General features: G+C 46.5%; 1 protein-coding gene across 1 annotated transcript; it reads left to right on the top strand.

Annotated features, from left to right (window-relative positions):
* Window positions 1-2,010: 2,010 nt before the first annotated feature.
* ghitm (growth hormone inducible transmembrane protein) lies at window positions 2,011-26,438 on the top strand. Its single transcript, XM_080215765.1, has 9 exons — window positions 2,011-2,077; window positions 4,620-4,770; window positions 8,754-8,856; window positions 12,828-12,939; window positions 16,274-16,415; window positions 18,378-18,486; window positions 19,120-19,308; window positions 19,393-19,564; window positions 26,009-26,438. Exons 2-9 carry the CDS (start codon window positions 4,639-4,641, stop codon window positions 26,094-26,096), a joined length of 1,047 nt encoding a protein of 348 aa, XP_080071891.1. The 5' UTR covers window positions 2,011-2,077; window positions 4,620-4,638; the 3' UTR covers window positions 26,097-26,438.

Below are 26,438 nucleotides of genomic sequence, written 5' to 3'. Positions count from 1 at the left end.
TCTGTGGATTAGGAAGGCCAGGATCCGGCTGCAGAGGAAAGAGCTCAGCCCAAGGCCACGAAGTTTGGGGATAGATTTTGTTGGACTGTGTTAAAGGCTGAGCTTTAGTCTATAAATAGGAGTCTGACATAAGTGTCTTTGTTATCTAGGGACATGGGAGGATTTCAAAAGTGTGTTAACTAGGGTTCAGTGTAAACACATTCCTCTTAGAGTGAATGACAAAGCTGATAGAAGTAGGGAACCCTGGATGACTCAGGATACTGAGGCCTCAGTCAAGTAACAGGAGGAGCACATGGCATGCATAGACTTCCAGCAGCTCCTTCTCTGTAATATGTACACTTCTCAAGACATCATGATGTTGGAGGCGCATCAAGGAAAATAAACTCCACGGCCTGGTGGTGTATTCCAGGACATTGTGGGAGGCGAGGGAGGATACAAAAGGGTCCAGAGCGGCAATTTTTTCACACAGAGGGTGGGAAGTGTCTGGAACAAACTGCCAGAGCATTAGTAGTAGTGGTGGGTACAATTTTGTCTTTTAAAAAACGCATCAACAATTACTTGGGTAAGATGGGTATGGAGGAATATGGGCCAAATGCAGGCAATTGGGACTAGCTTAGGGGTTTAAAAGGGCGGCATGGACAAATTGGGCCAAAGGCCCTGTTTCCAATCTGTTCCCCCCCCGCCCCCCTCCATTCCCTCCCCCCCACCCTCCCCTCGTCCCCTCACCCCCCCCTTGTCCCCCTGTCCCCCCACCCCCCCTCCTTCCCCCCGTCCCCCCACTCGTCCCCCACCCCCCCTCCTTCCCCCCCTCTCCCTCCCCCCCCCCCCCCCGGCCCCCTCTCCCTTCCTCCCCCCTCTCCCCCCCCCGGCCCCCTCTCCCTTCCTCCCCCCTCTCCCCCCCCCGGCCCCCTCTCCCTTCCTCCCCCCTCTCCCCCCCCCGGCCCCCTCTCCCTTCCTCCCCCCTCTCCCCCCCCCGGCCCCCTCTCCCTTCCTCCCCCCTCCTCCCCCGACCCCCTCTCCCTTCCTCCCCCCTCCTCCCCCGGCCCCCTCTCCCTTCCTCCCCCCTCCCCCTCTCCCCTTCCTCCCCCCTCCCCCTCTCCCCTTCCTCCCCCCTCCCCCGGCCCCCTCTCCCCTTCCTCCCCCCTCCCCCGGCCCCCTCTCCCTCCCCCGGCCCCCCTCTCACCCCCCCCCGGCCCCCCTCTCACCCCCCCCCGGCCCCCCTCTCACCCCCACCGGCCCCCCTCCTCCCTCCTCCTCCCCGGCCCCCCCCTCCTCCCTCCTCCTCCCCGGCCCCCCCCTCCTCCCCGGCCCCCCCCTCCTCCCTCCTCCTCCCCGGCCCCCCCCCTCCTCCCTCCTCCTCCCCGGCCCCCCCCTCCTCCCCCTCCTCCCCGGCCCCCCCCTCCTCCCCTCCCCCTCCCCCGGCCTCCCCTCCCCTCCCCCCCCCCCCCCCCGGCCCCCCCCCCCCCCCCCCGGCCTCCCTCCCCTCCCCCCCCCCCCCGGCCTCCCCTCCCCTCCCCCCCCCCCCGGCCTCCCCCCCCCGGCCTCCCCCCCCCGGCCTCCCCTCCCCTCCCCCCCCCCCCCCCCGGCCTCCCCCCCCTCCCCCCCCGGCCTCCCCCCCCCTCCCCCCCGGCCTCCCCCCCTCCCCTCCCCCACTGTTGATAAGGCGAAATGAAAGCAGAATGCTCCTGCAATCTAGACCAGGCAATGCTGGAGAATCGCAGCAGGGAAGGAGGAGCTGCTCCAGGCCCCGGTGAAGAAGTCTCACAACACCGGCTGGAAGTCCTGTGACATTTCTCACTGCCTTCACCCCCAACCGACGCCGCCATCCGCACATCACGGGGCCCCGGTTGCTAGGGTAATCTGGTTTGTGGCCGGGAGCCAATCAGAGGCGGGGATGCTGGGAGGCGTTCCCCACGGTGCACCAATCAAGACGGAGGTGCCCCTCCCCCCCGCCCCGGGGCAGGCTGGGAATTGTAGTGTCGGGAGGGAGGGCCGGTGACAGCGCATGCGCAGCGGGAGCCGGCGAACATTCCGGAAAGAGCGGCGGAGGAGAGAGAGAGAGAGGCGAGACAGAGCGGTGAGTGAGAGAGAGAGACCCCCATCCCGGGGGGGAGACAGAGGAGAGACCCCCCTCCCTCCCCCCGAGGGGAGACAGAGACCACCCCCCCCCCCACCCCCGAGGGGGAGAGAGAGAGACCCTCAACTTCACCCCTGGGGTAGAAAGAGAGAGACACAGAGGCCCCTGCCCTGCCAGGAGGGGAGACAGGGGGAGAGGCTGGGAGCCTCAGTGGTTTTGAGGCCCCTGGCCCCTTTGCTGCTGAACAATTCTCACTCTCAACCCCTGCTAACCCCCCTGTCCTGCAGCAGGAGCTGGCCATTCGGCCCATCGTGCCTGTACTGGCTCTCTGATCGAGCAGCCCCCCCCCCCCCCCCCCCAAACCCCCTCCCTTTCCAATTAACAGTCTCATTCCCCCTCCTTCTATAATGTCCTTCCCTTCAACACCAGAGAGTGGGACTGTTGGGGCGGGGGGGGGATGAGCTCTCTCTCTTTAAGGGTGCACTCTCTCTCTCTCTGTTGGTTTAATACTTGTATTGCTCGTTAATATTTACTCAGTAATTTCAAGGCAGTAGAATTGTGTGGGTGGGGGTTGGTTGCTGGGTGGGAGATGGGGGATGTGGAGGGGGGGGGGGGAGAGTTGAGGGGATGGGGGCGTTGTCATAAAGGTACTGGGTAAGTACTAATGGACCGTGTAAATAGTAAACCAACAGGGTGCACCTTTAAAGAGAGCAAATACTGTTTAAAAGCTTATACCACACCCACCCACACTCTCAGGTCTTGAAGGGAAGGACATTATAAGAAGGGTATGAGACTGTTAATTGGAAAGGAAAAATGAAAGCAAGTTCCTGTGGATGCTGGAATCTGAAACAGAAAATGCTGGGGAATCTCAGCAGGCTGGGGTGGTGGTGTCTCCCTAGTGGCTGGGGTAGGCTGGTTTGTCTCTGTGTGTGTCTCCTGTGCTTCCTGGAATGCCAGGATTATATGTGTGTGAAGCAGTTGGCTGTGACTCTGCGGTTGCATCATGTGTTTGTTGTTCAGACACTGATAACGCGAGCTGTCTCTTCAATCAATTTGTTTGTGGTTCAGTTCACCGTGACTTGGCCGTGGAAGCTGAAATACCTTAAATTTCTCCTCCTGAGATGGCTGCATCCAATTTATTTTATCAGTGAATTGTGTAAAATTGATATATTTTTAAAAAATATTTGCATCAATGTCTAATATGCACATTTACCAGAACCAATGTTTTGCTGCGTCATTTACTTGGCCAGTAATCATTGCAGTCATTCTGTGCTACAGTGACGCCCCATAAACAACAATGAACTGAATAACTTTTGGAGAACCCGTGCTCTGTCTTCAGTGAAAGAATTTCCAGTTCTTGTTTGTACAGCATCCTGGGATCTTGAACACCCAGATGAATAACTTGAACTGGCTGCAAAGACCTTGTTAGTAATGCAACAAACTCTTGCGGAAATACGGCAATCCCTCAATAGTCACCTAAAGTTCTCCTAAGTTTCACTTGCTCCAAAACAGGGCTAACCGAACCAAGCTGATAGTTTTTTTTACTGGAATAATTGCCTATCTCGTCAATCTGTTTCCTTGGGTATATTATACCTTGATATGTCATAACACATTTATTTTTTATTCATTCCTGGGATATGGGCATCACTGGCTGGGCAGTATTTATTGCCCATTCTTAGTTGCCGGAGAGGAGTTGAGAGTCAACCACATTGCTGTGGCTCTGGAGTTACATATAAACCTGATTCTGACTGTTTATCCTCTGACCCCGGAACTATTATCCCCACTATCTTTTGTACAGCAGCTGCAGGTTTTTAAAGCCCAAGTTTGGCATTTTTTTTTACCTTCAGATTGACCTCATCTTTCCTTTTCTTTCTGACCTCAGTTGTACCTTTGAGGAATGGCTATAAACTCCTCTGACTTCCTCAATTTCCTTAAAATTTTGTGCAATTCCAAACATATGATGTATGTTTGAGTTAGTGACTGTACATCAGCAGGGAGAAATAGGTAGAGATGACCTCCAGTAAGTAAACCAGATTACACAAGTTATGATGTGGGGGTGCTGGCGTTGTACTGGGGTGGGTACAGCAAGAAGTCGCTCAACACCAGGTTAAAGTCCAACAGGTTTATTTGGTATCATGAGTTTTTGGAGCACTCACCTGATGAAGGAACAGTGCTCCAAAAGCTCAGAATACCAAATGAACCTGTTGGACAGTTGCTGTGAGACTTCTTACTGTACAGTGATTTGTGCTGTCTTGCTAAGTGTCATATTTTATCAAGCTGTATCCTTCAGAGAAAAAGAAATCTTCAGCTACAAGCTGGTTGATGCTCTGAGTTGACAGAATTGCGAGAAGCACAAGTTCTTTTAGATCTAGACATTCATTTTATTAATAACTTGCTGAACTCTTGATTGTCATCCTGCTCATCGTAGATTCTTCAACATGGAGTTTTTGAGGAGTTATTCAGCTCACTGAAGATCACCATTGTAAAGAGAACACAATCTCTGTAGCGCTCTAACAAAGTGCCTTTGCATTTGTTTTTGCAGTTACCATTAGGTTTTGGACATGTTGGTGGCAAGGTTCACTTGTCTGAGGAATTTGCCAGCCCTGAGCCTGCGGCCTGTCCTCACCCAGGGGAGCCCAGCATGGAGGAGCTGCAACCTGAAAACTACTCAATGGCTCCTGCAACCGAAACAGGTGATTCAATAATAAATATTACCCTGTGTCCCGTTTTAATAGGTGTCCACCTCAGGACAACGTGTGCTTTTAAGGGCAGTTGCAGAAGGTGGTGTTCCCATAGCATTGTTGCTTTTGTCTAGTCTTATTCATTCTGTCATAGCCAGAGATTCCCCTGCATTCCCACCCTATCCCATTGCTATCCAATAGGGGGATACGTGGTCCCATTTATATTTCTCATGTATGCTCACAACACCAAGCTCTAAACTCAGTGTTTGTCTCAGCAGCTGCACTGGTGTTGTGAGACTGAAGCTACTGCTTTCAGCCGTTGATGAAAGTTCTGCTCCCACTCCAGCCTTGCAGTTCACCTCCCTGGCCAGTGCTTCATGCTACATCAGTCTGTTCCCAGTTACTGTGCTTCACACCTGTGTTTTCTTATTCACAAAGACTGTCCAGCTCCAACTCAATAACCCTGCCCATCTCCTGCCTCAGTTCACATGATGTCTAAATTTTCATAACGCTTTTGTAACCTCCAAACTCAACTGTTCCTCTGGCGTCCCGTTTTCCACCCTCCGTAACTGTAAAGTCATTTCAAACTCTGCTGTGACTCGCTCATACCCGTACTAAGTCCTATTCAACCTTCAGTTTCTACAAATATGTAAAGAGAACAAGATTGACACCTACAAATGTAGGTTCCTTACAATCAGAAACGGGAGAATTCATAATCAGGAATAAAGAAAAGGCTGAGGAACTAAATTTGTACTTTGCTTCAGTCTTCACAAAGGAAGTTGTGAATAATGTACCAGAAGTGCTGAGAGAAACATGTTTTACTGAGGAGCCAAAGGAAATCAGCATTAGTAGAAAAATGGTTTTGGGGAAATTGATGGGTTTAAAGATGTATATATCTCCAGGTCCGGCTAATTTTCATCCCAGAGTATTTAAGGAGGTGGCCCTGGATCGGTAGATTGGTCGGTGGTTATTTTCCAAATACTTTGGATTCCAGAATAGTTCCTACAGATTGGAGGGTGATTTCTATAAGCCCACTATTCAAAAAGAGAGGTAGAGAGAAAACCGGGAACTATAGACCAGCTAGCCTAATGTTGGTACTGGGGAGGTTGTTGGAGTCCATTATCAAGGATTTCATATCTCGGCATTTGGAAGGCAGTGGTGTAATCAAAGTCAGCATGGATTCACAAAAGGGAAATCATGCTTGATGAATCTATTGGAATTCTTTGAGGATGTAACTAGCAGAGTTGACCAAGGAGAACCAGTGGATGTGGTTTATTTAGAGTCCAGAAGACTTTTGACAAGGTCTCACGTAACAGACTACTATAGAAAGTTACTGCACGTGGGATTGCAGGTAATGCCTTGAGATGGATTGAAAGCTGTTTAGCAGATAGGAAAAAAAGAAACATAGAAAAACTACAGCACAATACAGGCCCTTTGGCCCCCAAAGTTGCACTGAACATGTCCCTACCTTAGAGATTACTAGGCTTACCTATAACCCCCTATCTTACTAAGTTCCATGTATTTATCTAAAAGTCTCTTAAAAGAGTTGGCATAAATTAGTCTTTTCTGTTTGGCAGTCAGTGATCAGTGGGGTTCTGCAGGGATCTGTGCTGGGACCCCAACTGTTCACAGATATTCATGATTTCTATGTTTCTCATGCCTGTGCCTGCTGATTGATGTAACTTGACTTCCTGGTTTATCAACCCATCTATTTCTCATCCTTATCACAGTGGTTAGCACTGCTGCCTCACAGCACCAGGAACCTGGGTTTGAGTCTGGCCTTGGGTCACTGTCTGTGTCGAGTTTGCACGTTCTCCCCATGTCTGCCTGGGTTTCCTACAGATGCTTGTTTCCTCCCACAATCCAAAAATGTGCAGGTTAGGTGGATTGGCCTTGCTAAATTGTCGCTTAGTGCCCCAGGATGTGAGGGGGGGAGGAGGATTACTGGAGTTTGTGGGGTTACAGAGATAGGGCCTGTCTAAGATGCTCTGTTGGAGAGTCGGTGCTGACTTGATGGATCGAATGGCTGCCTCTGGCACTGTAGGAAGTCTCATTCATGTTGAAATCCCTCCGTGGTCCTGTCTTCCTATCTTGCCCTATAGTTTTCCTCAAACTCTCTTCATCCAGCTTGGGCCCTTGTCCATTCTTCAACCCAGTGATTAGCACCAGTGCTTCTGGCCCCAAACTTCCCTGTCTAAATATCAGTAGATGCCGGGTTGGCTGGCACTGAGCTACCATGAGAATTGCTGTTTGGACCTCAACGATTTACAGTCTTTAGGCTAAGATGATCTCATGATTACTTAGTGAAATAATTTGTGAGGAGGAGACCTGTCTCATAGAAGACAGAGGGTGGTGGTGGAAGGAACATTTTGAGACTCGTGGCCAGTTACCAGTAGTGTACCACAGGGGTCAGTGTTGAGTCCTCTGCTATTTGTGATATTTATCAATGACTTGGAAGGGGGCCGAAGGATGGGTTAGTAAATTTGCTGATGACACCAAGATTGTTGGAGTCGTGGATGAGGTGGCAGGCTCTTGCAGACTGCAAAGAGACATTGATAGAATGCAGAGCTGGGCGGAAAATTCACAAATGGAGTTTAACCCTGATAAGTGCGAGTTGATTCATTTTGGTAGGACAAACTTGAATGCAGATTACAGGGTCAACAGCAGGGTTCTGAGGAATAGGGAGGAACAGAGAGATCTTGGGATTCATATCCACAGATCTCTGAAGGTTGCCGCTCAAGTGGATAGAGCCGTGAAGAAGACGTGTGTTAGCGTTTGTTAACAGGGGGTTTGAGTTTAAGAGCTGTGGGGTTATGCTGCAACTATATCGGACATTGGTGAGACCACATTTGGAATATTGTGTACAGTTTTGGTCACCGCACTATAAGAAGGATGTGGAAGCATTGGAGAGAGTGCAGAGAAGATTTACCAGGATGCTGCCTGGTTTGGAGGGTAGGTCTTATGAGAAAGCTGGGGCTTTTCTCTTTAGAGCAGAGGAGGATGAGAGGTGACTTAGAGGTTTATAAGATGAGGGGGATGGATAGAGTGGACGTGCAGGGACTATTTCCTCGGGACCGTGACTGTAAGGTTTGTGGTGGGAGATATAAGAGGGATGTCCGTGGTAGATTCTTCACTCAGAGAGCGGTTGCTGTGATAGTGGAGTCGGACACTTTAGGAACTTTCAAGCGGTTATTGGATACGCACATAGAGCACACCAGAATGATAGGGATTGGGATAGCTTGATCTTTGATTTAGACATAGCTCAGCACAACATTGAGGGCCGAAGGGCCTGTACTGTGCTGCACTGTTCTATGTTTTACAAGACGAGGCTACAGAGGAATGTAGACTTGCTCAGCAAGAATGTGGCACAGCGTGGGGAAGTACAACATTATCCACTTTGGCTTTTCTGCTTTTCCTACCAACTTTCTATAAATGTCAAGACAGAAATGTTAACGTTCGCAAGGACCTGAGTGTCTTTGAGTCACAGCGTTGGAAATCACATTGTAGATCGACCTATATTACCAAGAGTAACTAAATCTTATTGTATCAATTGTGCAGGACCTTTGTGAAACCAAATCAGGGTAGTGGGTACTCATCTGATCTTCTCATCTACAGAAGGACATACTTGACTTGGAAAGGGTGCAGCAAAGCTGGAAGGATGGCTATGTCTCTATTCCCGCATCTCCATGCCAGAGCTAATCAGAATGGCTTTCTGGTGGACTAATGGTCAACAAGCTTTGTGGCAATGTGGCATAACGTGTGCGCTGGTGCTAGTTATCCACTGCATTCATGCTGGCTGTAAAACTAAGAATTGCAAATCCAGAAAAGACAGTTTCTAATATTGAATTGTATGGTAATTGTTAGCTGATGGAGCTGGGATGTGTTTGGAGGGGATTTTTCCCCCTGCTCTTCACCCCCCTCTCAAGCTCCCGCCACCCACCCCTCCACTCTTTCTCCCCAGAATCAGAAATAACCATCATATTTTCCTGTTGCAGAATTATGCCAGCAAAGCACGTATTCAGGTGCGACGTGCGAAAACAATGCGTGAAAAGATGAAGGAAGCTGTTTTGAGGCCGTCACTGGAAACTGCAGCCAAATGTAAGACCATGACTCAGGAGATTAACCTTGTGTGAAAATATCTCTGTAAAAGTGAGAATGTTTGGTACAGTTAGAAATCATCATATTGTAAAAGAAATGTACTTAAGACAACTTGACACTAAAGCACACAACAATACAAGATGCTGAGAAATGGAACGCGCGTTGTCCACTCAGTGTTATATTTAATTCTGACTCCCTTACTATCCCAGCCTTTCCTAGCTCCTCCTCCATTCTCTTACACTCTCCTGGCTCTGATAAGAATAGAACACAAGAAATAGGAGCAGGGATAGGCCCTTCAAACCCATTAAAATATTCACCAATGTCATGTCTGACCTGACATCTCAACACCAGTATCCTCCTCCTCCCTAATTCCCAAAAATCTAAAACCTCTCTTGAATATAATCAACAATTGAGAGTCCATGGCGCTCTGGGGTAAAGAATCTTAAAGATTTACAGTTCCTTGCATGAAGAAATTCCTCTTTGTCTCAGTCCGGAATGGTTGACCTCCTATTCTGAGATCATAGAGTCAGGATCCTACAGTGCAGAAGGAGGCTATTGGGCCCATTGAATCTGCACAGCCCACAATCCCAATACATTTACCCTAGCTAGTCCTCCTGACGTTAAGGGGCAATTTAGCATGGCCAATCAATCTAACGAACACAGCTTTGGAGTGTGAGAGGAAACCGGAGCATCCAGAGGAAACCCACTCCAACAGGGGGAGAACATGCAGACTCCACACAGACAGTGACCCAAGTTGGGAATCAAACCAGGGTCCCTGACGCTGTGAAACAGCAGTGTTAACCACTGTGTCAACCCCAATGGTGGTGCCACCAGCCAGGAGGAACATCTCATCAAGCCCCTTAAGAATTTGATGCGTCATTCTTGTCAATACAGTAAGAAGTCTTACAACACCGGGTTAAAGTCCAACAGGTTTATTTGGCAGCACAAACTTTTGGAGTGTCACTCCTTCAGGTGATGAGGACTTGTGTTCACAAACGGGGCATATATAGACACAAACTCAATTTACAAGTTAATGGTTGGAGTGCGAGTCTTTACAGGTAATGAAATCTTAGAGACAATGTGAGTGGAGAGAGCGTTAAGTACAGGTTAGAGATGTGTATTGTCTCCAGCCAGACAGTTAGAGATTTTGCAAGCTCAGGCAAGTCATGGGGGTTACAGATAGTGTGACATGAACCCAAGATCCCAGTTGAGGCCGTCCTCATGTGTGGAACTTGGCTGTCAGTCTCTGCTCGGCAATTCTGCGTTGTCGTGTATCATGAAGGCTGCCTTGGAGAATGTTTACCTGAAGGTCAGAGGCCGAATGCCTGTGACAGCTGAAGTATTCCCCAACTCTCCTGCATTCTTGTCAATGCCAGGGACCCACTCTACCATCCAAACTGATGTTAACAGATTTAACAGTTAATTTCTCTGAGCTAGGTGACTCACTTCACTTCAGCGTCCATGCAGCATGGAAACTTACTTCTCTCAAACTACTTCTCTTCTTGCCAGTTCACCACTAAATGACCACCCGTACATTAGGTCCACCCTTACCTATCTCAGTACGGCTCAGTAAGTATGGAGAAGATTATAACCTGTCTCAGTTTTGTCTCTTATTTTCAGTGGAGCCATCACAACATTGGTGTAATAAGGTAGCGTGCCCTGCATGTTGGTTGGTTCTCCTGCCAAAATATTTTTTCTCGTGTATATAACTTGCTGAGCTCTTCCAACATTGGCCTCTATGCCAGCACCATGTGTTCCTGAACAGGATAAACAAGCTCGTCAGTAGCTAAATAATCCTCTTATTCTAATTTCTTTCATCCATTATAATCTCTCTACTTATTCCTTACGACTGTGACCATTTCTCTTCTTCACCTTCTCTCCCTCTTGCTAAGCTGCAAATTCATAAGAACATAAGAAATAGGAGCAGGAGTAGGCCATCCAGCCCTTCAAGCCTGCCCCGCCATTCAATAAGATCATGGCTGATCTGTCGCGGCTCAGTTCCACCTTCCCGCCCTCTCCCCATAACCCTTAATCCCCTCTCATCAAAAACCCATCAACCCACGTCTTAAAAATATTTAGCGAGGCAGCCTCCACCACTTCAACAGGCAGAGAATTCCAGAGATTCACCACCCTTTGAGTGAAGAAGTTCCTCCTCAACTCCGTTCTAAACCGCCCCCTGTTTATCTTGCAACTGTGCCCCCTAGTCCTACTGTCTTTTTTGAGCGGGAAGAGTCTCTCCACCTCTATCCTATCCATCCCATTCATCATCTTATACGTCTCAATGAGATCTCCCCTCATTCTTCTAAACTCTAACGAGTACAAGCCTAGTTTATTCAGCCTCTCCTCATAGCTCAACCCCCTCAACTCCGGTATCAGCCTAGTAAACCTCCTCTGCACTCCCTCCAAGGCCAAAATATCTTTGTGCAGGTGCGGCGCCCAAAACTGCGCACACTACTCCAGCTGCGGCCTCACCAATGCCCTATACAGCTGCAGCAAGACCTCCCTACTTTTATATTCAATCCCCCTCGCTATGAAGGCCAGCATCCCATTTGCCTTCCTGACCACCTGCTGCACCTGCAAGCTGGGTTTTTGCGACTCATGCACAAGGACCCCGAGGTCCCTCTGCACCGTCGCCTGCTGCAGTTTTTCGCCCCGTGAGTAATAGTCCTTCCTACCATTATTCCTACCAAAGTGGACCACCTCACACTTGCCAACATTAAATTCCATTTGCCATTTCCTGGCCCATTCGCCCAGCCTATCTAGATCCTTCTGCAGACACTCCACACCTTCCGCACAATTTGCCGTCCCCCCAATCTTGGTGTCATCAGCAAATTTCGACACCCTACACTCGGTTCCCTCCTCCAGATCATCTATATAAATGGTAAAAAGCTGAGGCCCCAGCACCGACCCCTGGGGCACTCCACTAGTCACCATCCGCCAATCCGAATAGCACCCGTTGACCCCCACTCTCTGCCTCCTATTTGACAACCAATCCTCTATCCACGCTAACACCCTACCCCCAACTCCATGTCCCTCGACCTTCTGCAATAACCTCTTGTGAGGTACTTTGTCAAACGCCTGTTCAGTCAAATTCAGTCCTGCCGTTCCTTCTCTATATATCCTTACTGGAAAGCAAAACTTATTATCGACTCCTGACTCATTCTTCTCCAAGATGTCACATTTGTAGAGTTCTTACTTGGTCAGATGCTACTTAGTCTACAGCCTTATAGAGTCAGACTTTACCATAGAACCCCTACCGTGCAGAAAGGTGCCATTCAGCCCATTAAGTCTGCACTGACTCCTTCCACTCCCTTCTATCCCAATAATCCTGTGCACTTTACTGTGGCCAATTTCTTAACCGGCACATCCTTGGACTATGGAAGAACATGCAAACTCTACACAGATGGTCATCAAATCAGGGTCCCTGGCGCTGTGAGGCAGCGGTGCTATCCACTGTGCCACCATGCCGCCATACTTTCTCTGTTCACCAGTCAGTTCTTCCTGATTTACCCCATCTCTCTTCTTGTGGCAATGCTTTATTGTGATGTCCTGCAGTCAGGTATTTTTTTTAAATTGAGATATTTCCATTTCCTTTCCAATTATTGCCAATATTGGGAATATCCAGGTCAGGTAGAGCATGGGTTAAATGAAGATCCAGAATCTAGCTACCATATGAAGCACTGTCAGGTTAGATGCCCAGTAGAGCTTTCTCTGACATATATTTTAGCTAATCTGACTTCAGTAATATTTGCTGTCTTGGTGACCCTTGAAAAGATTGCCTGCTTAATCTATATTATGTAGTGTGCATTAGTATCTATACAGGCTAGTCCCAAATCTACATTTATATGTGTGAAAGACTCTTAGGTGAAACACGGTTGCCTGATGTGCGTGCCAGGTTTTTGATTTTACCCGTATTCGGTTAGTTTGCACGCAGTACATTCTGACAAATCTGAACTGTTGTTGTTTTTCAGTTGACACCACGGGAAGATTGTTTGTTGCTGGAGGAGCAGCTGTTGGCCTTGGAGCACTTTGTTACTATGGATTGGGAATGTCCAATGAGATTGGAGCGATTGAGAAAGCTGTGTACGTACGTATAAAACTTTTCGCGTGTGGAATAACTGAACAAACTGTTAGAAACTGAGATCGAACTTCTCAAGGGTATTAACTTTAAACCATTCAGTGGTTTACTTACATGTTCAGGGTCTTGCATTGACTTTAGGTACACGTTCCATGACCTGCTCTCAGCCTGTAGTCTACCTTGAGCCAATGGAAATTAATATTTGAACATAGTGTTAATTGTAGAGATTACTGGTTGGATGGTCAGCAGTGGAAGATCTAGCTTTTTTTTTTGCTGCACCATCCAAGCCAGAGGCACTGGGGCTGATAAATGTGATTTAGAATCACAGATTTCTACAGTGCAGAAGGAGGCCATTTGGCCCATAAACTCTGCACCGGCCACAATCTCAGCCAGAGAGCAATGAATCTGTGGAACTCTTTGCGGCAGAAGGCTGTGCAGGTCAGGTCATTGAGTGTCTTTAAGACAAAGATAGGTTCTTGATTAATAAGGGGATCAAGGGTTATGGGGAAAAGGCAGGAGAGTGGGGATGAGAAAAATATCAGCCATGATTGAATGGCGGAGCAGACTTGATGGGCTGAATAGCCTAATTCTGCTCCTGTGTCTTATGGTCTTATGACTGTGGGAGGAAACCGGAGGACCCAGAAGAAACCCACACAGACACGGAGAATGTGCAGACTGCACGTAGACAGTGACCCAGACTAGAACCTGCGTCCCTGGCACTGTGAGGCAGCAATGCTAACCACTGTGCCACCGTGGTCCACTAATCCCCGCGGCCGTGATCAGCATGGGAAGTGGACCTGGTTCATTTCAGAGTGAACAGGTATTTAGTTTACAGACTCGTGGCTTCCTTGTATTTTCAAGAGTTATATCCTCTCAAAACGTTTGAACTCTTAGTACGATAAACTTTTGACAGATTCAATATGCAAAACTTGGAACTTTTGAATTAATTAAAATGTTTAGGCAAAATAAACATTAATATTTTGCACAGATTGATTCTGCAAGACGACAAAGCCTCAATGTTAAGTTTTTTTAAGTTTATTTATTGGTGTTATAAATAGACTTACGTTAACACTGCAATGAAGTTATTGTGAAAATCCCCTAGTCGCCACACTCCGGTGCCTGTTCGGGTACACTGAGGGAGAATTTAGCATGGCCTGTGCACCTAACCAAGTCGTTTGGACTGTAGAAGGAAACCCACGCAGACACGGGGAGAATGCAGACTCTGCACAGATAGTCATTCAAACCGATTATCGAACCCGGGTCCCTGGCGCTGTGAGGCAGCAGTGCTAACCGCTAACCATGACTGAAAAGGCAGTACAGATTAAGTTAATTTGTGCAAAATTATTTGAACTGGGCTGTCAAAGAATTGGAACTGCAAATTCAAAAGAGATGGGAGCAAAGTTCTACAGTAGTTAGCACTGCTGCCCCTCGACTCTAGGGACCCAGGCCTCGGAGCACTGTCTGTGAGGAGTTTGCGCATTCTCCCTGTGTCTGCGTGGGTTTCCTCCAGGTGCCTCGATTTCCTCCCATAATCCAAAGATGTATGGATTGGCTTGATTGGCCATGCTAAATTAATCTTCATGTCAGAGGGGTTAGCAGAGTAAATATGTGGGGTTATGGGACTAGGGTCTGGGTGAGATTGTGATCGGTGCAGATTCGATGGGCCAAATAGCCACCTCCTGCACTGTCGGGATTCTGTGATTCTAAGTGAAAATCGTATATGTCGGGTATTGTTAGTTGATGCCTCCAGATTCTGGGACAAGGGGCATACACGCGGTGAGTCGTGCGAGGGCTGCTCTTGGATGTTGTTTCGAGAGTTGCCTAGCGCTTCATGCCCTTAGTGTACGCTTAAACTGGACTGACTGCCTGGCAACACGACAGCTCAGTGACTATCACTGTTTGCTGTGCAGATCCATGAACACAAGTCGGATCTCTGACTTGGGTCGGTGTCTGGGAGTTTGCACACTCTCTCTGTGCTTGCGTGGGTTTTCTCGGGGTGCTCTGGTTTCCTCCCACACCCCAAAAATGTGCTTTTTGGCTGATTGGTGTTAACAAATTGCCCCTAAATTAGATCTCCCTTAATCTTGCGCGCACATAATTCTTTAAATTTGCACACCTTTATTGTGGAATCCTAGAGGCGTAGACAAAAGTCATAGGTAGAAGAAGGATTGGAATGAGGCACTCAGTGTTAAAATGGGCGGTGTGGGCTTGTAGGACCGAAGGGCCTGTTTCCTGTGCTGTGTTGTTCTTTGTTGTTTGACCAGACAGATGGAATAAAATGGTCTGTTCCAGCTGAGTATATTCCTGTGAAAACATGGTGAATTGTTGTAGGCCAAGTTGATGAACCATGTTTGAAGAGTTGTGTGCAGTGAAAAGCAGCAATTCAAATCTGTTTACTGAGTAACGAGGCTAGCACACCACAATCGGCATTATTTACAGAGATTGGGATTTTTGAGCATGGATAGCACCTTAAAAATCCTAGAATTATGGCCATTTTTCATCTGTGACCCCCTTCATTGATATGGGTGTGATAGTGGGATATAGGTGTGATAGTGACCCATAGCAGGCTTAATCCTATTCTCGTTCAAGATCTGCGCGGTGCAAACTGTGACAATCCTTGCATCTACTTCAAAGATGATTGTTAGAATTACAAGTCTTTAAAAATTCTCGCTGAGAATGGCCTTTGGAGTAAAGGGGTGAGGCTGAAACTAATGTGTTCTCTGTCTAAAGCCAGATTACACAGTAGTCAACAAGCTGTGGAACAGGAGGTTGTAACCCTAAAGCAGATGAATAAGGTTTATTATTTAAATTTAAGGCTATTTCACCTGGTCCTGGGCTGCCTGAGATGAACAAAAACAAAAGACATTTTCCAAAAAAAAAATTCTTAAAAAGACTGGAAGAAAAGTATGAAAAGCAAGGTGAAATCTGCGTTTCTTTTTAAAATATGGGAATGGGAGACTGGAGTAAAATTAACACCATATTTCCTGTCCAACAGCTAGAATTTGATGAAAATCCACAGTAGAGATTAATATAAAACTCAAACTTCTTTTCTATAGTTACACAATGCTTCTCTACCTTTGATTACTTGGTAATTAATAGTTATATGGTTCATGGCTGGTGGTTCACCTCCTCGCTAACTAGGGGTGCCTAGACCACTTGTCGTATTCAACTACTACTGTGACTAAAATCAGGCTAACTGGGTTTTGAAATCGGCCCTTGCTTTGGACAGGCGTTGACTGACTGAGGATTTATTGGTGGTGAGGGGAAGAGGTGGGGAAATGTATGCATCTCGAGTCTGATCTTTATGAAATGCCACTGACCTGATGATCTGTCTTGCAGCATCTGGCCGGCGTATGTGAAGGAGAGGATCCGTTCCACGTACATGTACTTTTCAGGGGGTATTGGGCTGACTGCACTGTCTGCTGTAGCAATCAGCAGATCACCAGCAATCATGAATCTCATGATGAAGAATTCCCTCCTGGTAAGCTGTTAAAAGTAATCAAGCATTTATTTCCTATTTATTCAGAGTGAAGTCACTTTATTTTTATTTATTTATTGGTGTTACAAGTAGGCTTTGCATTAACATTGCAGTGAAGTTACTGTGAAAATCCCCTAGCCGCCACATTCTGGTGCCTGTTCGGGTACACTGAGGGAGAATTTAGCATGGCCAATGCACCTAACCAGCACGTCTTTCGGACTGTGGGAAGAAACCAGAGGCAACCCACGCAGACATGGGGAGAACATGCAGACTCTGCACACAGTGACCCAAGTAAGAAGTCTCACGCACCAGGTTAGAGTCCAACCAGTTTATTTGATAGTAATCTCACAAGCTTTCGAAAACAGTGTTCCTTCGTCACCATTTCCGAAAGCTTGTGGGATTACTATCAAATAAACTGGTTGGACTCTAACCTGGTGTTGCGACTTCTTACTGTGTTTACCCCAGTCCAACTCCAGCATCTCCACATCAGTGAAGCATGTCAGGAATCGAACCTGGGTCTCTGGCACTGAGGCAGCAGTGCTAACCGCTGTGCTGATTCTGTAATAATGTGCTGAAGCTTGATGCCTGAATCCAAAAATATGCAGGTTAGATTGATTGGCCATGTTAAATTGACTCCGGTGTCAAGGGAATTAGCAGGATAAGTAAATGGGGTTATAGGAATAGGGCCTGGGTGGGATTGTGGTCGGTGCAGACTTGATGGGTTGAATGGCCTCCTCTTGCACTGTAGGATTCTTTGCTATGCCTGTATGAATGCTTTTGAGGGTGATATGTTCAACCATCTGAAAAGTGTTAAGAATCATCTTCCTTCTAAGAAAGCATACCAATTTTTAATTATTATCTGCACGTTGTACAGGATTTTATTGAGGCAGCCAATTCTTATTGGTTTGTAAATGCTTCCCATAGCTCTGCTTCATGCCAAGGCTTTACCTGACGATGTAACCTATCCGGAACCCAAGTACACGCTTCTCACAGTGAGAAGTGTCCTGAGCTTATCGGGTTTCTATATCCATTGTGTAAATAATGCCATCTGATCTTGCTCCAGCTGACACGAATCGAGCACTTTGACCCGAACTGCCCAAATAGATTTCACACCTCGGAGCATGGACATGTAACACACGACTGCCATCCATATGTTTGCATATTGGCACCAGAGATTATAGGGAAAGAAGCATGGTAGCAGTACTTAACTATTTAGAATCTCTACAGTGCAGAAGGAGACCATTCAGCCCATCGAGTCTCCACCAACCACAATCCCACCCAGGCCCCATCCCCATAACCCCATTTATTTATCCTGCTAATCCTCCTGACATTAAGGTCAATTTAAAGTGGCCAATCCAGCTAACCCGCACATCTTTGGACTGGTGCTGTGTTAGTACAACTGTTTTTTTTTGAGCCAAGGGTTCTGGCTCGGCCTGGTAAACAGACAGCTGCAGTGCTGTATCTGCTGCTGTATAGAGAATCCTAAGGAATTGTTTCAAGTCCTCATGTTGCTGTGTGATTGATATTCAATCCACTACACCAGATCACCACTTTCAATGAGTATCTCATTGGTACATCTTAACGATTCAACCTAACTACCCTCTTTGTCACTAGCGCAGTGTAAATCCAATGGTTTAAGCTAACCACAACAATTGTTGAAATAACTTTTGATTAGCCTGTACATTTGTGTTTAAAGGTGCGTGCTAGCAAATTTCGGTTTGCATCAAGGGATTCATTGGGAAATGTTTTGATTGTGTTTATAAGCAAAATAGCACACAAATAACTTTAAAGTTGTCTACATTTTGATTTGGCAGCAGCTCTGAATAAGACTTTAAACTGCCCACCAGCAAGCTTTATGCTAGTTTGTTTATAAGGATCATATTGAAAAGATTATTGTCTATTTCCCAGATCTGGTTTCTGTTATTGTCTCAATCCCTGGAATTGATTGGATTCTTTTTCTCACAGGCAATAGGAGCAACATTTGCAGCGATGATAGGGGCTGGTATGCTGGTGAGGTCTATACCCTACGAGGAAGGGTTAAATGCTAAACACCTTGCCTGGATGTTGCACTCCGGTAAGAAACATTTCAGACCGTTTCGTTTCAAGTCAAACGGTTAAAATCTGCTAAAATGTCAAAAGGAATTTCAAAGCAAAATTAGATTAGTATTCACACAATGCTCTTTCCAGGATCGTTCTGTTCACTTAGATAAAAGCAAATTACTGCAGTTGCTGGAATCTGAAACAAAAACAGAAAATGCTGGAAAATCTCTGGTTCTGACAGTATCTGTGGGAAGAGAACAGTGTTAGCAATGGGTGAACTGTAGCATTCCATTTTAGACCTAATTGTTAATTGTTTAATCGTACTCACTGGAATATATAAACAGGATAGGGGTAGCACTGGGTGTTAGTGTGCGTATGTGGAGTTATAAAACAGAATTGAGTGAGTTTGTGAAGAAGCTGGACTTGTATCATCTTTTATTACTGGGCTGCAACTGAGGGGCTTAACAGATAGAGCCAACGTTTCGAGTCTGGATGAGGACTTGCCGAAGGGTCACCCAGACTCCAACCGTTGTCTCTATTCTATCTCCACAGATGCTGAGTTGATTTCAATGTTTGAGCATTCAAGTCTGATTTTAAACAGAAAGCATGGGCTGCTGAGTTTCAATGGCAATGGGATTTATCAAGCCATGTTTTTATTTTTATTCAGGTGTGATGGGAGCTGTCGTCGCTCCGCTGACCCTCCTTGGTGGTCCCATCCTGATGAGAGCCGCGTGGTACACACTCGGGATTGTGGGCGGCCTCTCCACTGTGGCAATGTGTGCTCCAAGTGAGAAGTTCCTGAACATGGGTGGGCCACTGGCTGTTGGGCTGGGACTGGTTTTTGCTTCCTCCGTAGGTAGGTGACTTTGAGGATATGTGCATCTTTTGAGGGTTTAATTTATTAGTGTGAACTCATTGGTAAATCTGTATGTTGCTTCAGGCTCCGTGTTCCTGCCCCCGACCTCTGCATTCGGTGCTGGTCTCTATTCTGTGGCTGTCTACGGAGGCCTGGTGCTTTTTGGCATTTTCCTGTTGTATGACACCCAACAGGTGATTAAGCGAGCAGAAGTCTACCCAATTTATGGAGTTCGGAAATTTGATCCCATTAATGCGTAAGTATTAGATTTTTTTTTCTCTTTGATTTTTCATTTAAAGAAGAATAAAAGAAAGAACTTGCAATTATACGGTGTCTTTCCCAGTCTCAGGAAGTGATTTAGAGCCAATAATTTGGTAGTGTAGTCATTGTAGAATTGTAGAGAAGTATTGGGGTGGCACGATGGCACAGTGGTTAGCACTGCTGTCTCAGTGCCAGGCACTCGAGTTCGATTCCAGGCTTGGGTCACTGCCTGTGCAGTCTGCAAATTCTCCCTGTGTCTGTGTGGGTTTCCTCCAGGTGCTTTGCTTTCCCCCTCCAACAGTCCAAAAGACATGTTGATTAGGTGCATTGGCCATGCTAAATTCTCCCTCAATACCCAAATAGTGTGGTGACTAGGGGATTTTCACAGTAACTTAATCGCAGTGTTAATGTATGCCTGCTTGTGACACTAATAAATAAACTAAAGGAAAAGTAGAACAAAGATTCACAAGCTACAAGGAGATTAATGAGCAGATCATCTGTCTAAATGATGTTGTTTGAGAGGTAAGTGTTGCCCAGGATACCAGCAAACACGTGCATAACAACATATTCAATAAATTTCATGAAGTTTGTTTATTCAATAGTGTCACAAGTAAGGCTGACATTAACGCTGCAATGAAGTTACTGTGAAAATCCCCTAGCTGCCACACTCCGGTGCCTGTTCAGGTACACTGAGGGAAAATTTAGCATGGCCAGTGCACCTAACCATCTTTGGACTGTGGGAGGAAACTGAAACACCCAGAGGAAACCCATGCAGACTCCACGCAGACAGTGACCCAAGCTGGGAATTGAACCCAGGTTCCTGACGCTGTGAGGCAGCAGCACTAACCACTGTATCACCCAAGCACCATGCATTAGGCTCCTTTTTCTCTTCAACATGGTGTTCCTGTTTCACAGATATGTTGACAACACCCAACTCTACCTCACCACCACCTTCCTTGATCCCACCAGTGGTTGTTTGATTACTTGTACAGCATTTAGCCCTGGCCGAATGGAAGTTGTTTCCAGATAAACACTGCCCTGCACAAACTTCATATCCTCATTATTGATTCTGTCCCCACATGTGGCCATTTTCTCAGGCTGAGGCAGACTGTTCATAATCTTGACGTCTTAGTTAAACCCAGATCCTCCACTTTCATAGAATCACTACAATTTAGAAGAAGGCCATTCAGCCCATTGAACCTGCACTGGCCAAAATCCCACCCAAGCCCTATTCCCATAACCCCACACATTTACCCTGCTAATCCCCTGACACTAAGGAGCACTTTAACGTGGTCAATCTGCCTAACCCACACATCTTTGTGTGGGAGAAAACTGGAACACCTCGGAGGAAACCCATGCAGGCACAGGGAAAATGTGCAAACTCCACACAGACAGTGAGACAAGCCGGGAATCGAACTTGCATTGCTAGCACTGAGACAGCAGTGCTTACCACTGTGCTGCTGTGCCACAACTATGTAACTTTGCTCCTTCCTCAGTTCATCTGCTGATGAAAACCTCATCTATGCTAATGCTAGCGCCAGAATAACTAATTCCATCCTTCTCTTATCTGAACTCCCATCTGCACCCCCATAAACTTGAGCTCATCTAAACCTCTTCTCACATTCTAAATTGGACTGAGTCCCATTCATCCTCTCCCCTGTGTTTACGGATCTACAATAGCGTTTGCACCCCTAACATCATGATTATAATTCTCCCTCCCATGTTTTAAATCCCTCAATGGCCTTTCCTTTCCCAATTCCTGTAGCCTCCAGCCTGACAACCGTCCAAGAACTCTAAACTCCTCCAACTCTGTGTTGTCCAACCCTTACTCCTGCTTGTAGAATTGTCTGCTGTGTCTTTAGCTGCCTGGATCCTAAGCACTAGAATTCTCTTCCAAAATGTCGCCACGAGATGCCTTTAAAACCCAATTTAGACCAGATGTTTCCTTTTTTGCTCAATCTTCAATTTTGTCTCTTTGTCTGATTCCTGTGGTGCGCTTTTCTGATGTTTTACTCAATGGCACCATATAAATGCAAGCTATTGTGGGGAATATCTCACACTATCTATTCAGTATCTTGTTTTAGCTGACCCCCCCCACAACTAAAATAATTCCCTAGAAGATTAGGTCCTATGGTTAACATTTTATTTTATCTCTTGCATTTGTATTTATATCTTCAGAGATGACTGTGTTTCTTTACACTGGCTAGTGGGATCGTAAACACAGGGATGCATTGGCACGTTCAGTAATTTAGTGATTCAGGAGGTTGCCAGTTAAAACAATAGTTGTGGCACCATCCTGACTATGGTTCACAGCTGGCATTAGCAGTGGTGATACCAGCTTTGTATATTTGAACTTGATCCTACTTCATTGCCCTGCATCATAATAAAGCTTCTCAGCAGCTCAACTGTTCCAGCTAGATGCCAAGTACTACTTTAAAGGTCCTCTGCTTTTACCTAAAAGCAGTTCACATTTTTGCAGTTACCTCAGATGAGTAACTGTTGAGTTTGAGTGAATGATTGGCCTCATAGAATCTCTGCAGTGCAGAAGGAGGATGTTTGGCCCATCAAGCCCACACTGACAACAGCCCACCCAGGCCCTATTCCCATAACCCCACATTTTTACCCTGCTGCTGTCCCTGACATTAAGGGGCAATTTAGCATAGCCAATCAACATAACCTGTACATCTTTGGATTGTGGGAGGAAGCCCATGCAGACATGAGGAGAATGTGCCAACTCCACACAGAGTGTGACCTGAGGCCAGAATTGTACCTGGATTGCTGACCACCAGTTGATGTCCAATCTATATGGTTGAAACTATTCTTTCTCCACCCCCTCCTCCCTCTCTCTTTTTCTTTCTCTGGCTCTCTCACCACCACCTCAGGCTTCATGATCAGTTATATCCTGGTTGAGCAGCCTGTCCCAAACATGAGTCAGACAACTAGTCATGCCAGTTTGACAGTTTCACCGTGTCAAGGGGCTGGCTATTGTCCAAGACTGCTGCAAACTGCCTGGAGCTGGACTATATAATGAGTCATAGCTGCACAATACAAAACTCTCAATCTAATTGTCATACCAATACTGTATGGCTGGAAACCTGACAAGCAGAGAGCACTGCTGCCACAGGGGTTTGCATAATTGTTTGAACCTTTAGTCCGATAGGTTCCACTTACGCCTAAAGAGGAATGGACGGTTGGAAATGACATTCTTCTGTATTCAGCACTGAGAGGCTTTTGGATAACACACACAGCCTCCACAGTCCAGCCTGTTTTAAGGGATTTTGTTGTTGAGCAAATTGATTCTAGATTTTCCAAAACAACCCCTGGCAAATTGTGCATTTCAGATTTTAGGCATTTCAGTTACTTATTAATCATGATTCTTGGTTGACAGTCAATGCTTGTAATCATACAGAGTGAATTCATAAGAACATAAGAAAGAGGAGCAGGAGTAGGCCATCTTCGAGCCTGCCCCGCCATTCAATAAGATCATGGCTGATCTGAAGTGGATCAGTTCCACTTTCCCGCTTTCTCCCCATAACCCTTAATTCCCCCAACTATCAAAAACCTATCTACCCATGACTTAAATATATTTAGTGAGGTAGCCTCCACCACTTCAATGGGCAGAGAATTCCTGTACAGTCTTTGAGCAGAACACTTGTGTTGCAGCCAAGTCAAGAATATTGATGCATAGATTAGCCAACTAAGTGAATGTACCATCCATGGTGCTGATAAATGATCTTAACAACAGAGAGCAATGAAAGTTTATGTCCAAGTACCTGTCTCGCACATTCGTATAAATTTATAGCACAGAGGCCATTCAGCCCATTGAATCTGTGCCAGCTGGCAAGTAGTCATACATGTTAGTCCCACTTTTCAATTCTTGGTCCACAGCCTTATAGCTTACAAGACTTCAAATGTATTTCCAATTACTTTGAGGTTTTCTGATCCAATCACCCTTTTGGGTAGTACATTCCAGATCTTCTGCACTGTCTTGGTCAAGTGATTTGCTCTTGATTCCACCTATTATCCCCAGGTATAAACCCCTCAGCAATGCCTTTCTACCCATGCTATCTAGACCCCTCAGAACTTTATACACTTCAGTTAAGTCTCCCCTTAGCCCCCATTGTTCAAAAGCAAACGTGCCAACCTATGCAATCTTTCTCAAGACTAAAATTCTCCAGTCCAGATAACATCCTTGCAAATCTCTTCCATACTCTAGTGCACTTGCATCGTTCCCATAATGTGGTGAACAGAACTACACAATAGCACTGACGTGCCTGACATGCACTCTGTTCCTGTCCAATTCAGTGTCCAGCTATTCATTGTTAACCTTTCCAAAATGTATTACCTCAAACATCACTGGATTCAATTTCCAGTCACCTGACTAGCGCACTGATCAATACCTTCCTGCAGTCTACAGCTTTCTTCTTATCATCTGTACAACCAACTCTGCATCACACAAAACAAAATGTTGCCCCAGTCCCCCTGAGACAGAGCTGACTAGTGGTTATTTAACCTGAAGGTTACTACACTTCAGGTGAGAGGCAGAGTTGAGAAGATGGAGAAGAAGCCAACAGAGATCGAGAAGATTAGCAAATGGTGCAAGTCTCCTTACCAAACATGGTGAAGGATTGCAATAACTACTGAGAACACAGTTCATTTTTAGCAGCCGCGGGCTGTGGGGATCGTGAATAGCCTCAGGTGGTAAAGAAATTGAACCCATGCTGTTGGCATCGCTCTGCATCCCAAACCAACTGTTCAGTCACCTGAGCTACCATCCACAAGTGTCTTAAACTTGCATGTCTGGCTGAAAACTATTTCCTTATCTCAGTCTTTCAACCTGTGTTGAGTTGTGGCTCAGGGCGTTAAAGCTAGACTTGGTCATATCCTTGAAGTAACTGGGGCAACCTGATGGTTTGTTTGGGCTGATATCTGGTGCTGCATCTTTTTAACCAACTGTCGTAGTTTGTGAACTTCTCCCTCACTGTGCTGCTGTAACTGAAATGTGTGAGAGGTATTTTCTCAGCTATTAGTTCTCAGTTCTCCATTGTATTCGCTAAGGCGGCTTACGCCATTTGCTAATCTTTCCTAGACCTTTGGCTCCAAGACACACGCTGTAACTCTCCTGTACTACAGTTCCATTGGTGCACAAGCTCTCTTGAGTACCAGTGTTATTAGTTGTATTCGTAGCTATTCTCTTCAGATATGTTAAACTCAGCTACTCTTGCTCCTAACTTGGGCCTGTTTTCTTCCCAGAATGAATGTCTCTCACTCCTCCATGAATCAAATTGCATTGCCTTGGTTTCTGGGCAGGCTCTATAAGGTCTTGCCGATATTTTATTGAAGGGTATCCGTCCTATCCGGATCAGGCAGTCTGATAGCCCAGCAACACTTGTAGAGTTGAGACCAGTACTGGAGAGCTTTGACGAAGGGTCATCCAGACTCAGTGTTAGCTCTGTTCTCTCTCCATTGATGCTGTCAGACCTGCTGAGATTTTCCAGCACTTTCAATCTTGGTACTGGGGAAGAGTGTTGGGAACAGACATATAAAAACTGGTCCAGTGTTGCTGCACAGCGTCACCCGGCAGACTTGGGGCCAGATCCTCCAGCCTGCCAGCTACATGTGTCCCACTGGTCGAGGTGGCATGTTGTTTGCTAGCGGTGGGATTCTCTGTTCCCACTACTGTCAATGGGAATGCCCACTGATGCCACCCCGTGCCAGCGGGGAACCAGTGAGTGGAGGCGCACTGCCAGTGGGACTGGAGAATCCCCCCATGTGAACAGCCAGAGAATTCCAGCCTTAGTCTTGCAGCACATTGGATGTCACCAGTAGGTGTGGGAGATGTGCTACCAATCCAAGTGACATCCTTTACAGGTAAGACCAAACAGCTAGGATGTTCAGCTTGGATCAAGATCAACTGACATAGAATCCTACAGTGCAGAAGGAGGCCATTCAGCCCATCATGTCTGCACTGACCACACTCCCACCCAGGCCCTATCCCCATAACCCCATGCATTTACCCTAGCTAATCCCCCTGACACTAAGGGGCAATTTAGCATGGCCAATCTACCTAACCCACACACCTTTGGACTGTGGGAGGAAACTGGGCCACCCGGAGGAAACCCACACAGGCATGGGGAGAATGTACAAACTCCACACACAGTGACCCAAACTGGGAATTGAACCTGGGTCCCTGGTGCTATGAGGCAGCTGTGCCACCCCATGCACGGTGCAGAAACATGTGCATGCGCGCGCACACACTTTCTAGCTGGTGTCAGTGGTCGTTATTCGAGGGCATTCTGGTTAACCATCCTCCACCCTGGCTGGGTTAATGACAAACTTCGACTCGACTGGAATTAAGACATAAGACTTGTGTTTTAGTCAAATATGATGGCACTTTATTTGGGCTGTTAGCATTGATCTGTGTGCTTCTTTGTTCTAGATGTATGGGGATTTATATGGATACATTAAACATCTTCATTCGTGTAGCAGTTATACTGTCGAGCGGTAACCCCAGCAAGAGGAAGTGAGGTGTGGGTGACCATTCTGTGAATCTGCTTCCCAAAGTGTATCAACTGAGTAATTGTTGCTGGGCTTTAGCTGCTAATCGGAGTCAAACATAAAACCTCTGCCAAAACAGCAAACAATAAAGAGACAGTGGATTTACCTGGAGCTTCTTTGCACTTCCTTTGATTTTTAATCCTCAAGGAAACAAAGATATTATCAGGTATATAGTGTTCTATGTACAACAGATGTTTCTGTGTGCACCAGAGAGAGAGAATATTATTTTAAAGATCAGAAAGCCAATTTTCTGCAATTTCAAAAGTTATTTGTGTTTGATCTGCTATTTAATAAAGTCTTATCACTTGGAA

Source organism: Carcharhinus amblyrhynchos, chromosome 31 (genome assembly GCF_965287045.1).
Source record: "Carcharhinus amblyrhynchos chromosome 31, sCarAmb.v2.hapA, whole genome shotgun sequence".
NCBI lineage: Eukaryota > Metazoa > Chordata > Chondrichthyes > Carcharhiniformes > Carcharhinidae > Carcharhinus > Carcharhinus amblyrhynchos.
The sequence above is the reverse complement of the archived record's forward strand: the minus strand, read 5'-3'. Positions and strand labels throughout refer to the sequence as shown.